This window comes from Orbicella franksi, chromosome 3 (genome assembly GCF_964199315.1).
Source record: "Orbicella franksi chromosome 3, jaOrbFran1.1, whole genome shotgun sequence".
Classification (NCBI taxonomy): Eukaryota; Metazoa; Cnidaria; class Anthozoa; order Scleractinia; family Merulinidae; genus Orbicella; species Orbicella franksi.
Genome location: NC_138147.1, coordinates 3,926,821 through 3,940,837, shown reverse-complemented (window position 1 = coordinate 3,940,837; position 14,017 = coordinate 3,926,821). Strand labels below are relative to the sequence as shown.

At 40.2% G+C, this 14,017-nt stretch overlaps 2 protein-coding genes across 3 annotated transcripts; both read right to left on the bottom strand.

The window, feature by feature from the left end:
- Nucleotides 1-19: 19 nt before the first annotated feature.
- On the bottom strand, nucleotides 20-4,394 carry LOC145480769 (discoidin domain-containing receptor 2-like). The gene is made up of 7 exons (XM_081459095.1): nucleotides 4,056-4,394; nucleotides 3,810-3,970; nucleotides 3,307-3,358; nucleotides 1,820-2,151; nucleotides 1,150-1,291; nucleotides 768-926; nucleotides 20-476 (listed from the first exon to the last, which is right to left on the bottom strand). The coding sequence occupies exons 1-7, from the start codon at nucleotides 4,108-4,110 to the stop codon at nucleotides 463-465; spliced, it is 915 nt and encodes a 304-aa protein (XP_081315221.1). The 5' UTR covers nucleotides 4,111-4,394; the 3' UTR covers nucleotides 20-462.
- A 367-nt stretch (nucleotides 4,395-4,761) lies between these two features.
- On the bottom strand, nucleotides 4,762-13,135 carry LOC145480740 (neuropilin-2-like). 2 transcript variants are annotated; one of them, XM_081459058.1, is made up of 9 exons: nucleotides 12,973-13,130; nucleotides 12,280-12,346; nucleotides 9,725-9,873; nucleotides 8,620-8,671; nucleotides 8,073-8,254; nucleotides 7,714-7,860; nucleotides 7,114-7,255; nucleotides 5,946-6,101; nucleotides 4,762-5,471 (listed from the first exon to the last, which is right to left on the bottom strand). In XM_081459058.1, the coding sequence occupies exons 2-9, from the start codon at nucleotides 12,332-12,334 to the stop codon at nucleotides 5,446-5,448; spliced, it is 909 nt and encodes a 302-aa protein (XP_081315184.1). In that variant the 5' UTR covers nucleotides 12,335-12,346; nucleotides 12,973-13,130; the 3' UTR covers nucleotides 4,762-5,445. The 2 variants fall into 2 exon arrangements, with proteins under 2 accessions (XP_081315184.1, XP_081315183.1); XM_081459057.1 differs by lacking the exon at nucleotides 4,762-5,471 and having other exon boundaries at nucleotides 5,510-6,101; nucleotides 12,973-13,135.
- Nucleotides 13,136-14,017: the final 882 nt, after the last annotated feature.

Below are 14,017 nucleotides of genomic sequence, written 5' to 3'. Positions count from 1 at the left end.
GCTTTTACGCTTTCATGGGACAATCTTTGTCGAAACAAATGTATTGCGCACAAGCTCCCAATAGCGTTTTCATTGTCGAAATTTAATGTCATTTGAACACGTGTGTTCCCTCCTCTTTGTGTTTTGACTGGTCCAGAAAACTCGTGCAACACGTTTTAATCAGTAGGCCATTGTCAAGTCCTTGTGCCTCTGTTTCAAACGAGTCTTTATGGAAAACCTTTCAAATAGAAATAATTTCAATTTAAATTAAAATGAACCTGAAGGCGCAACGTGTTTCCATATGAATGGTTTCCAAATCATCGTTCGTTTTTGTTCCTCCTGACAGGTTACCAAAACAGTGAAGTCAACACAGCCTTCATTTGACGTATTTTTATTATCTCTAAGTCAAATTTTCCTTCACCAACCAAATTACAGAAGTTTAGTATCCATTTGATATTTCCTTTAGTTTTTCCCTGGCTCACTCTATTGCTTGCTTTCTGTCAAGAAAATTAGTCTTGGTTACTAAGAGTGTCGTTAGTGTTTAGAATAATCAACGCCTTCAAATCTTTCAGCAATGATCGAAGAAAAACGAATGTAAATATAACGAAATGAAGCAAAATTAAAGCGAGAGATCATATGTTTTCATGAATTATATTGTATCATTCATGCTGACCAAGATAATATTTTCCCGGGAAAGTGATTCTGAAGTAAAACAGTCTGTAAAACCGCAGTGACTACACCTTGGAAGTTGCAGTTGAAGATTGTATGAAAAAGAGCATAATACGTACTTGGAAGGCAGTTTTCCCACTTGCCGTCCTTGTCAAAGTTTGACGTTGTAGCGCACCAAGGCATCCACACCCAATCTATGATGCATTTGTAATGTTTCTTTCCTTTGAACGTGAAAGGAAATACGCAGCATTTGTCATTCTTGGCTTTCCACGGACAAGCTGCAAAACACGAAATACAGTGTATACGTACTCTCCTTAGTAATATCACATCAAAAAAGACAGGACAAGGAAATTCTTTTGCTTGGTCATCGTTGCGTCATCATCAGAGGGAGAAAATACGAATACCGAGGAAGTGTGAAGTACAGGAAGGTTTCAAGCACCCAACAAACACCTAAGCAAACATGTTGTCTAAAAGAGGTAGTAAAGTGAGTTTTGTTCTTACCGATAGCAGTTCCGTACACCTCAACTCTCATACAGGGTTTGTAGTTCCATTCCACCGGAAGGAACCGAATGAAATGTGCTGTGATTGGTCGGTTTAAATCATTCTTCACCATGTCATTTGCGTTAGTGTTAGCTGTGAATTCCTGCAAGAAAAACAACCATGTACATTATTGCACGAGGTGTATCATTATAAAAGTGTTGGTGGTGAAACATATAAGACTTTTCACTCGCAAAGGACTTGCCATACAGTTTAAAAGGATTGGCTGTTATATGTTAAGCTTGATAGAACTATGTTCAAGATGTTGATAAGTCCTAACACAAGCTACTGGGAAAACACTCTGCTTTCTAGACGGACAATAGCAAGGATTTCATTTGTTATATGTAATATAGGTATAATTTTATTATGAGACACGCCCGAGCGTGCATATGAAGTCCTCCTGGTTTTCTTGGCCCATTAAATCACCGCAGTACCGTAACTACAGTAACTATTTGAAGGCCACCAGTCGGTTCCATAAATCGTCACTAATGTCCTCTTCACTGTTTTGGTTCTATGTGCCTGTTGTGTTTGTCTGCCTTGCAACCTATCTAGGAGCAATTTTCTCAGCGCGACCTGCTGCTTCAACCCCCCACATCCATATTCTGAATCCAACCTTCATGAAGCTACACCATACCTTCACAGGTCCATTTTCAGTATACAGCGTGAAGTTCTCGCCGTCCAAGGAGTACTGAATCCGATATTTCTTCACCCAGTCGGTCTTGTGGAGAGGGGAGCCCTGAGTTGCGACGGCACAGACGTTGTATCTAGCCGGAAACTCCACTTGAAGAAAATACTCCTTATCCGCTTCCCCTAGAGTGTTGGGACACCAAACGCCGTCATCATTGTTAAGGCGACCCGCCTCAGGTCGGAAGGCGTGGAAAGGTTCTTGCCATGACGACGCAACAATGTTGCCATCCAGGATCTTTCCGTTCTCCATACCGATTGGATAACCGCGGCACGCGAGGTCTAGATTAAAGAGAATAAAGAACAAGATTATAATTATGCCAGCCCGTGTCAGGGTTATTTGCCTGGAGTGAGAAGATATGTGCGCATCTCGAAGTAGAAAAATGTACTTTTAATCACCTATCTACGTACAGAATAATTGGTGGGGTTTCGTAGAACACACACAAAACACGACAGAAGGGGCTGAAACTGTGGTATGAGGTGGGATAAGATGGGATGTTCTCAATGAGAAAGAATCGAGAATTAATCAATCACAATAGGATAAAATGTAATATGTGAAATATATGCAACGACTGTGACTGAAAACTGATCGAGTAGAACAAGAGAGAAACTCTGTCAATTGTTTGGGCCTTCCATGGTTAGCTGCTATTAATTAGCAGGTAACGATTAATCACCTAAATTAAACCGCTAGTTTTAGCCTTTTTATGGGTTTGGACGCATTTGGCAGGTTTTTCCGAAAAGTCTGAATATACCCTGTCCAAATGAAAAGAAATAAAATGCCAAAACCCTTTTAGTTTAAATTTAAGAAAAAAATTAAGAAAATTACAAATTTTCTAGCATATTCTTGATGCGTATTGTCCTTTATCACTTTCCAGATGCGTGCAACGCGCATTGTACGCTATGTTACGGTAGCTTACATTCTCCTAAAGCAGAATCATTGACGATTTTGAGGAGTCTGACCAATGTTCACGGAAATTCACAATTTTTCCCGTTATTAGCACGTTATTCACATATCTCCGCATGTCGTACTGATGCATCTAGCCTTACATAAAGCTGTTATTTTTATATAACTCTTGGCAAAGTGAAACATTTCTATCAGTGCAAACTCACGACCCCTTGTTATGGAAATGGAAAGGTTATGGCAAGGATGAAAAGCGAATTCGAAGGACGACAACTTTCTCCTTCCACTTCTCCCTTCCCATCAACCCCTGCTTTATCACTTTCCCCCAGTCGACTCGCGCTCCCGTCGGAGACTCAGAGACGGTTTGGGACGAGTCAGTTTTCAACCTGTCTAATTTTATTGCCGAACACCAAAACATAGTGTATATGTCAGGTCCTGGTTTTTTGCCTGTCTTATTTTCGTGAAATCCCAGTTAAACGCACTTAATAAAATATAGAGAAAGTTAAAGTGTGGTTTGGGGTAAAAAGATCCCATACCTTTGCAGTGATGTTTTGAGGTATTACAGCGGTACGTGTTCCAATATTCGTACTGTGTACAAAATACAAATGCGTAACAGATAAAATATTCCTGCCATTATGCTAAGTTTTATTCTGTGTTAGAGTTGACACTTTCCTTTTAAACCTGGTTACGCCTCACACAGTTCCGCCATGCATTAATTTGTTTCATTATGTCAGCTGTTCTACATTCAAGTTACTTTGATGAAATAAACACAACCTGAGGCAATAACAATGTTATTACTTAATAATTGTATTCAAAATGCATGTGTTCATTATATTAATTAAGCGTCGCAAGCAGAACGTAAAAATACAGTTCTATTATTGAAAAACTAATCCTGCAAATAACATATTTTGAAAATTAAGGGAATTATACCATTGAACTTGTGGTACTGTTAATAATAGATCAGTGCTAAACGGGTATGCAATTTGAGAAATAACCACTCTAGCGCGCCGTTCTTATTCATATAGTAATGTGTACCAACCGTTTGTTCCGAATGATCAAATTTTTCCACCACTTCCTCAAAATCGCACGATTCCTCTCCGTAACACTCCTCGTCTATGTTATTGTCACCGATAAAGCGTTTGTGAAAAGATAAAGCCTCGTTCTTGCTCAGGACAACATCTTGGGCGCCGCGAGAGTGACCTGCACTTCCACAGAACGAAGCAGTAAAATAATGTTCTTTAGCGACACCCATAACTTAAAAATAGCAGCGATCAAGTGAACTTACTTGAGGAAACCTGGAAGATTGTTATCAGCAGTGAGACAACCCAAATGGAGAGCATTTTTTGATGTGCCGTGTTGTGAAAGGTTTTCAGACTCTACAGAGCAGAGTTTTAGCGTTCGGGTGGTGTTTATTCTAGTCGGTTGTTAGGTCAACTGTCGAAACGTTCCACGATCAATTGTGGAACTTTAAATAAAACGTCAATCAGATATATTCAGGCTGGATACAAACACAGCTAGTGTAATAATTGGATCGACTTTTCTTGCCAAAGTTCAATATTTATCATATGGCGCCAAAAATTCTTGAGAAACAGGACAAAAAAAAAGAACTGAATTAGACAATGGAAAGGTGGAGTTCTTTACTTTTTTGTTATTTAACCAAAAAATAAATATCTGATTATAGTTATACTTGCTTCTTATTAAAAGCAAGTTTTTACATCTCGTCTTGTGATCTAAACATAGTGTTTTGAAACAAAAAGTGACGTTTGAGTAAATTGTGCAAAAATTATTCGTAAACTAATACATTGTGTACCCTGACTAATGTGACTGATTGTTTCTCTGGCAAATTGAGGGACGGCAAAACATTTTGCATGACTAATGAAAGAAATTTGAGAATAAAAGCCAAAACTAACACATATAAACTAAGGGAGTGAACTGATGGTTTGTCAAATGGCTGGAAGCGAGAAAATCGTTTCCCGCCACAAACACCAAAGGTATGACCCAAGACAGAGCGTCGAGTTATGGCGAGTGGCTCAAAAGAGAACACTCTCTTCTCTCCTGACCATTTTAAAACGTGATTTGATGGCCTTTTAGTATGTATATCATTGCTGAATTCATTTATCTAAGGCCCTGTCCACACTAAGCCGGAAATATTTGAAAACGCATGCAGCTTTATTTCTACGGTTAGGCCTACCATCCACACTTCTAACTACACTTCTAAATACACTTCTAACTTGTAACCGCCCCCTCAGTGCTAGCTCAGTGTAACGGTGGAGAATAACAACTTTTTAGTTGTTTACGTCTCGGCAGCGAAAATCGAAACAAAGCTAGCTTATACGTACCATACTTCGTCCAATTGTTGTTTGGCTCAATGCTGTTGGTTCAGTCCTGTTTGGCTCGTTAATGTAAGGTTTGAGAGGAGTGGAGGAACAATAGAGAATCGTTTATCATTCAGAAAAGGCTTCGTCGCACAGAAGAACATGACACAATCATTCAGTACTAGAATACGAACGTGTTTATTTGATGATTTCCTGCATGTGAAAACTACATATGCTAACCTCCTATTTAAAGACTCTAATGACATACACAGGTGTAAAGTGGTTTTCCTTGCTTGAGCTGTAAGTGTTAAGAAGTCAATTTCGTGCTGGTGCGAACTGTGGACGCTCTTTCCTTGTCTCTTACTTCTTGGCTTCTAAGTCTTCCTCTGTTGATAGAAAGTAATTTTAGTCTATTACGGTAGAATTCTCCTTAAAATGGTCAGTTCCGTACAATGACCGTTCTCTCTATTCCCAAAGTGGTCGTTGTAGAAATGTTCGGCTTAAATTCATAACTAGCAGAAGGATTGTGTTACTAAGAGGTATTTCACCCAAAAGCACCATTTTTAGGAAACAATATAAATCACGCAGTCAGTTTCAAGATGGAAGTTCTTAGGTCGGTCGAGAATGTAGAGACAAGACTGGCGAGTATAACAGAGGTAGGCAGTGAGTGTTTGCTTTTTTGTCAGTAGTGGTGAGACGAAATAACCCGAGCGACAGAAGCTGTGCGAAGAAAGTTAACGAGAACAGACGTAAATTTTAATTTCTTCGCGCCGATTTCACTGCTCGTTTCACTTCGTCTCGTCCCGATCAAACTTGTGCCGTAGAATGGAAGCAAATACATTGACTGAAATAGAACAAACCTAAGCACTCTCCCCATTCTTCATCCTCATCATAGTTATATGTTGTCGCACACCACTTCTCTCCGAAGAAAGTCGAAGCGCAGGTAAAGTGTCTTTCTCCTTCGTACAAGAATGGAAAAACACAACATTTGTTGTCCGTTGTCCTTACAGTGCAGTCTGAAAGAAAGGAAAGAAATAGCTTAGGATGAGTCATAAAGCGATGCCATAATAGACCATTTTCATATTCCCGGTATTGGACAGGAACTAGCTTGCAACTGAGGCCAATGCGGAGAGTCTTTTCAAATGTAAATGACATTTATCACTTTTAAATGATGTTCCCCGGCCGCGTTAGCTTCCATTGCAAGCTAGTTCCAGTCCAAGACTACGAATATGGCCTATTACGGTGGAACAGAAAATTGATGTGGTGCAACGAAATTCAGTTATGAATAATTGCTTTCACTAAAGGTCTCGTGTAAACCCGTGTCATTCTAATGAAAGTTATTGAGAGATAATTTTTAATGTTGTATTATTGTGACATTATTATGTTGTTCAAGGTAGTTCTAAAGTCAATATTAAACGTGGTTCCACTGCTGGCAACCGGTCTGTTCTCTTGGGGTCAGATGAGTGTTTACGCAAAAGAGCGCTATGGACCAGAAGGGATTGGAGCGCGCCACGTCCATGTCTCGTCCCAGTCCCTTTTAGTCTGAGTGCCTCTCCTCATATTTCGAGAGGAAAGCAGACTGCCATCAGTCTAGGTTCCAGTGTGTGCAGTTCTCAGTTTCAAGTGGTATTGTTAATTAAGCCGTGCAAGGTAGAAACACCAGTCATTCAAAAGGAAGTAGATAGTTTGAACTGTTCCTTTACTTTTGTGCTTGAAATCCTGAGCAGTACTTTGATAAGGTATTGTCAGAAGTCTTTAACTATTGCTAATTATCCTGTATAAAGTGGTATTAACTTTTAGTACGACCATTCAAATGAAATGTACTGAATAGCACTTTGGTGCACTGCTTTTGTACCTTTGGATTACTTAATTATAAACTACACCTCGAGTAAGAAACATGAAACTTGGATGTCAACAATTGAGAGATTAATTCCTTATTCTCACAATTGGCATGTCACACTTAATATTTTCAAGGGGAAATTTTTTATCGCTGATCACTTCTTGCGTCATAAGTATCACGTGACTTACTGGCAGGTTTGCCATAAACCTCAACGCGCATGCACGGCCAGTTGCTCCATTCTTTGGGGACAAACCGGACAAAGAGGGCTAGGACAGGTTCATCCAGGTTGTCTTTTAACATGTCCTTGGCGTTAGAGTTCCCGGTAAAAACCTGTGAAATAACAAAACAGATAACAAAACTTTAAAATTAACTTTACAGGCGTCTATTTTAATCGCAGAGGTAAAAATATGGTTTGAAAGATTTGTGCCATGCAACAAAATAAGCCTTGTTTTTATCAAACTTTTCTTTCAGCGGGAAAGTGCAATTCGTTTATAAAAAAATTTGTTGTGTTTCGTTCGCGGCAGGTAAAAACTTTGTTAGTTAGCAGCTTGAAGTTGATAAAGTTGGGGCAAAACGAAAACAAGTCAGTCGAGTCCGGCTTAATTGTGTTCTCTTAATATTCCTACATTATTCTTATCTTTAGTTCGTCCGTATTTTGAAGGTGCTATTAGCTCATAGACGTAACGTATCAAACAAATGATTCACTGATTGATTGATTGATTGACTGATTACTTGCTTGATTGATTGATCGAGTGTCCTGTCGACTCTTGCTTCGTCGTTATATTCACCTTGTTTGTGCCATTTTCCTTGTATGTTTCCCAGTTCTCTCTGTCCAGTGACGTCTGAATCTCGTATTTCGTGACGTAATCTGTATCGTATTGAGAAGATCCCTGCGTGGCTACTGCGCAGACTCCAGAACGCTGAGGAAGTTCAATCTGATAAAGAAAAGACATTACAATTTGTGTCAACAAAGCAAGTCAACCATCATCATCATCATCATCATCATTATCACTGTAACGTTGAAATCACTGTCAGTTCTTGTCCGATTTTCAGTTCCTGGCAGATTTTCAGACAGCGACGAGGATTTCCTTTCCAGGAGGCAAGCGATGTTTTCTCCATGCGCTCAAAGACAGTCCTGAGCCCTTACCTGAAGATATGGATTTGGATCTTCGTCAGGCTTGTTTGGACACCACGAGCCGTCCTCGTTGTTCAGTCGTCCTTGAGATGGAGCGTAATCCACATGTGGTGAATACCACGATGAGGCAAGTATTCCTCCGCCAGAGATTGTATCATCTTCCATTCCAAGGGAATTGCCGCGGCAAGCGACATCTGAAATAATCAGTTAAAGGAAAAACGAATACCACTCACAAAGAATCACTTTCCCTTACAATACATTCTCGGGCCCAGAGTCTCTTCGATTCCGCGGTAAGAGGCTGGGTCCAAGGCGACCCAACCGCCGGAGATAGTCTGAGCTCGAGATAACTTACAATGCTACAACAAGTCCTTTTTTTCCTTTTTTCCCTACCAGTGCTCCGAAGCACGCAGTTATTTAATAGTTGTTTCTACTTAAGCGGTCAACGCAAGTGATTAAGACTTCCACGGCCATTTGCAGATCTCCTGCCAGGAAGGGAACCTTTTCTAAGACCCGTCATATACGTTATGTTTACTTGCAAATGTGTCGCGACTAACAATACCTTCACAATCCTTTTGAAATTGCTTGCATTGGTAGGTGTTCCAATATTCGTACTATAACAACACACAGACAAAAACTATGTTAAAGAGTTATTAGAAAGTGACGAAACATTGTAACTTGAAAAGTGTGAATCCACCGGTTCTTTCTACCTCTATACACAAATAAAATAGTTATAAACTAGCCTACAACACAGGCGTAGTTTTGGCGAGCGGGCGCATTGCGATAGGGTGTACGCCATCGTATCTTCGAAAAACAAGGGAAGCTTGGGATGAGAGAGCAAAAAAAAGAGTTCTGGGTTGGCCGCCCGAATACGCGAACAAAATTCTTTCGTGCTGACCCAGCAAAATGTCAGTATGAAAGACTACAGTATAAGAACCCGCGTATAAGAACCTGAAATTTAAGAACCTGTTAGGCTAAAATTTCCCTGTTAGGTACCCTTCACATAAAAACCATTCTGGGCTAAAATCTCAATTCAGGTTTTTATTTTCAAAATATAGAATTTTTTTTCAAATACAATACAGTACATCGATCACATGCGATACAAAAAAAAGTAACACAAATTAAGAACCTGATTAAGTACCTAGGTAGCCTAATTTCACAGTAAACGCCATTTATCTAAGAACCCATGGAGGATAACTTGAAAAAACCTAGGTTCTTATACGCTGGTTTTAACTGTAGTTCTAAACTTTTATTCTGACTTTTGCGCACCACCATACATGTATGGCGGTGCGGAAAGGACGAAAAGCAACCAAACTATTTCAGTTGAAGGCAATGGCTGTTTCTCGCCTGTGCCATTGCGGTACATTTTCGTAGAGCACTCGAAGATATAGAATTTCCGATTTAAGTCCTTTTTCTGAGTTCCTCTCAGCGACTCTCCAAAAGGGGCACATCACCATGGTGTCTAACAATACTGCAGGATGCGTAGCAACCTCACGAGAAACACCGCAAGAGAAGTAACCTTCTAAGCAGTCGCTCTTTGTCACGCGTTCTTCTCGTCGCTCGCAGCGTGACATGCGTCACGTGTCACGCGTCACTAGGAGGAGGAGGTGGAGCATGTAATTAACAAACCTGAAACCTACTTATCTTACCCATACTGTAAAACTTACCGACTTTTCCGAGTATCCATAATGATCTACAACCTCACCGAATGTACATCCCTCTTCATAGCACTCGTGGTCGATGTCATTGAAAAACCCAAAAAAGTTAAATGCGTGTTTTTTGTCCAGGACGATCTCCTTACGTGGAAGTAATCGGCCTGTATTAATAACACAAGTTTATATAAACATGATTTATGTATTTATTTATTTATTTACCTTATTTTATTTATTTATCCATCTATCTATCTATTTGACATTTTCATCGTCCTAGGTTCAAACAAACCGTCGTGTTCCTCTGGTAAAATGTTCAAGCAGGTCTGTGTCGAGTTGGCATGTTCAAAGCTCCTTCGTCAAATAAAGCTGTTTACTAATGTGTCGGACTTGTTTTCTTACGGTCGTAAAGCTAAAGCCAAAATCAGATCGAATCACTCATTAAGACGCCACGGTATTGGCCTTTGTAGACTACGAGTAGTCCCTCTTTCGCTTAGTCCGTCGTGCGTAACGCGAAAGAAAACCGCGAGAAAAAAATGGCCGCGCGAAATCCTTGGGGCGAGGAGCGCCCTCCTCGCCTCCAGGTTTTCGCGCGGCCATTTTTTTCTCGCGGTTTTTTCTTTCGCGTCATGTACGACGGACTAAGCGAAAGAGGGACTACTCGTAGTCTAGGCCTTTGTAGCAAGCGCGGAAAAAGTCGCGTGAGCAATATCGCGAGTACTTTTGGCTTAGCGCTTGATTTGTTAAGAATAAACCACCTTCTCTGTGATTGGTGAAGATTATTGAACATGATTTATGAACCATTGTAACTCAACTCCACAAATGCAACCCAACTGTGGCTTATAAGTTGCACAATACTGTGCGATATCTTTTAAGCTCCACCGAATGCAGCTCAATGATAACAGAGAAACGGCAGAGGCAAAGGACCCAGCAAAGACTCTAACAAGATTAATCCCGTTCGTTTGTGCGTACGAAATTTTTAAATTTAAAAAGCGTTTTATTTACAAATAGTTTATTTGAGCATAAATGATGCTTCCACATCTGAGGTCAGCTAAAACTAAACTCATCTGTTACAGCTCTAGACCAGATTGAACGAAAGCCAGTTGCCGCGAATATGGGATAACACCAGACCTTGGCCTTCATGATCAGTTTTCGCTAACTTCGTTAAATTTGGTGTCACTGAACATACATGTAGCTAGGACCATCCGGATGTTTTGAACGGGCAAAAGATAGTTATCATTTCTCATTTAATAACGTCAACAATGTGTTTTAAAGATAATTTGGTTTCATCAACTGGGTTGATAATCTGAATTGGCCACCGTAAAGAGACTCAAAAGCTGACGTTTCGAGCGTTCGCCCTTCGTCGGAGCGAATCGAGGAATTGTGGGTTGTGTGTGGTTTATATACAGAAAGATGGAGCTACGCTATTGGTTGGTGCATGGTAACGTGAAAAACAACATAATAAATTAGTTGAATGAAAACTACTCCCCACCGACGCAGCACCACAGCTTTCCAAAGTTTTAGAAATTTAACCCCTCTATTCAATTGTGTTTTAAAGTTGTTTATACTTTTTTGACATTAATTGTCAAATCGTGTTTAAGAAAAGGATTGTTGTTGTTGTTGTTGTTGTTGTTGTTGTTGTTGCTGTCAGTATCGAGTTAGCAACCGTGAACTTGTCACTAATTAACTACCTCTTACGGGGGCTATTGTTCATTGGAGGACTTTATATATAATTATGTTCCCAAAAGACAAGCAATAGAAATTATTCGCTCAACAGGCTGCGACAAGCCCACTTAATTGTCCCACGCGCGAGCGGCGAAGCCGCCAGAACGAGTCGACGAGCGAAACCTGCGGGCAGTTCGCGGGCAGCCCGCTCGCTTATACCGTAGAATTCCGAAAGTAACGCTTCCCGCGAAAATAACGGCTCCCCGAAAGTAAAGTTAGTTTTTTACCTTCCTATTGAACCCCGAAAGTAACGGCCCTTTGAAGAAGTAACTAAAAGAGAAAGTCTGCCGTTCTCAAGCGCGGGTTATGCGGATGGAACAACCTGACTGCGGGACTGAACATTGCCTGGAAGAGTTATCTGTGATTTTATTTCGAACTTAACTGATTTTTCTTGAAACTATGATTTATAAGCTGTATTTGTCTAGCAGCAGAGTCAAATGATATACTGTAGTGTAATCAGTTGCATTGCGATATAATGCGACCATTACACTTTCGCCGTACAGTACCAACCGGTCTAGGGACTGTTTTTGTTTATACAGTCTCCTTTGTTTATGTGGGTAGTTGGAAACATACGTTAACGGAACGTTAATTTCTTGTCGTGTCCGCTTTGTCTGAAACCTCTGTTACCGTACAAACGCTTTTTATTCATCCGATAGTGACGGCTACCCGTGAGTAACCAGTAACGGCTACCATAAAGTAGCGACCCCTTTTGCCTTCTAAATCCGAAAGTAACGGTGCCGTTACTTTCGGAATTCTACGGTAAGCTCTTGGCAGTGGGCTCGTTATCACAGCTTGGCCAATCTCACGTTTGACCCACAGGTGAGCTGGTTCTCATGCTATTCACTCACCGTGAATTGTTCCTGACAGTGCCAGTAGAACAGCAAATAACGATAACATTGTCATTGTACGTCAAGCCTGAAATTTAAACAAACCGCAATCAAGAATATTCGCTGCAACATAATTATTTGGGCGCCAAGCCTAACGTAATTTATGAAACCATCATTATTAGGGCATAAAATAAAATTCGTATAAAGCCAAATGAAGCAGAACCGAGTTCCAAATGACAGGTTCTTTCGATTCAGTGAGGCATTTACTATCTGTTGTTTCCAGTTCCAAACAATGGCGATCTCAGTAAAAGAACAATATTAGCATTGCTTTGAATGTTAACTCAGCTAACGGTTTTCTTTCCAAAAAGGCGCAAAACATTCTGAAGGCGTGTAAATTATAATTATTTTACTCCAGCAGCTCAAGCTAACAGAGAAAACTATATTACTTTGGCAGACGAACTCGAAACAATTTAATATGGCTTAATTAGGATTGGTTTAAGAATACTTTCAGAATGCACATGAGGGAAAATTACCGCTGCAAATTCATGAGAAAATATATGTTTAAGTTAAACGATCATGAGCGGGCAACACCTTGAGCGGTTAGAATAGCTTTTGCCCTGGAAAAAAGTGTTTGCATAACGAGGAAAAAAGTGCAATGATAATTACGAAAGAAGATTATATTGCAAAATGTTGAATGATTTTGTTGTTCCTTACCGTATCAGTTGGCTTCTTGATCAACTCACTCCAAGGGCGACTGCTCGCAAGAAATGTTCTTTGCACAATGATGTTTATCATGATTTACCCAGCCTTATTAAGGATGTCGACCCTTGGAAACCGCTGTTCATTTTGTTGACAGTTATAATATATTTGCATCATAATGCAAGTCAAGATACTGGCCTCGAGTTGAACACGCAACTGGAGAAACGGTCTTTGGTAGAGTTTACAGAGAAATCAGTCAGCTGAGCTGGAAAGGGTACGTCTAAATACTCAGCTCTGTGAACAATTTCACTGGGAAACCTATTTGCATGCATTTTGATAAATTGAACTAGTTTCGTCAGTTAATTAGTCCTTTCAGTAACTGCGTATACCCGGTCAACCCTTTAAAACGTTTAAGAAAATAGCCCAAAGAAAATACGCTTGCTGATTGGTTAAAAATCGTGTTTCTATTAAACAACTTGATATGAGCTCGAGATTTCCGGGTATCGTGTGATTGTTGACGAAGGCGTAACCCTTGTCAACTACTACTCATAGAAACTCGATTTCGAATAATCTAATTGTTTTAGTATAAATTTACTAGTCAGTCAAAACTAAATCTAGATCCTCTTCACAGACACTTCAGACTACTCACTATCTACAACAGAATAGATAGCGAGTAGCGTACGTAGCCAATTAGTCTGGGGGGTACTCCCAGAAACATTTGGTGGGGGTTTGCGGCCCACTTTCCAAAGCCCTTACCCTAATTATGACCAAAATCTGCGATTTTCTCTACCCTATTTATGACCAGACCAAAAATTTGATAGCTAGCTATTTATGACCGTTGCAGCTGGCACAGTTGCCCTAAACATAATTTTTGAGGAGCTTCTTCTAAACAACATACCCAACTCAAGACTACCGTACAAAACCATGCCTTATTTACAACCAAAATGGCCAAAATCGCTACCTTTTATGACCAAAACGGCTGAAAAAACCTACCCTTTGGGGCCGCACATACCCATATAGCCCATATAAGGGAGTACCGCCGGGCCAATTAGTTTCATAT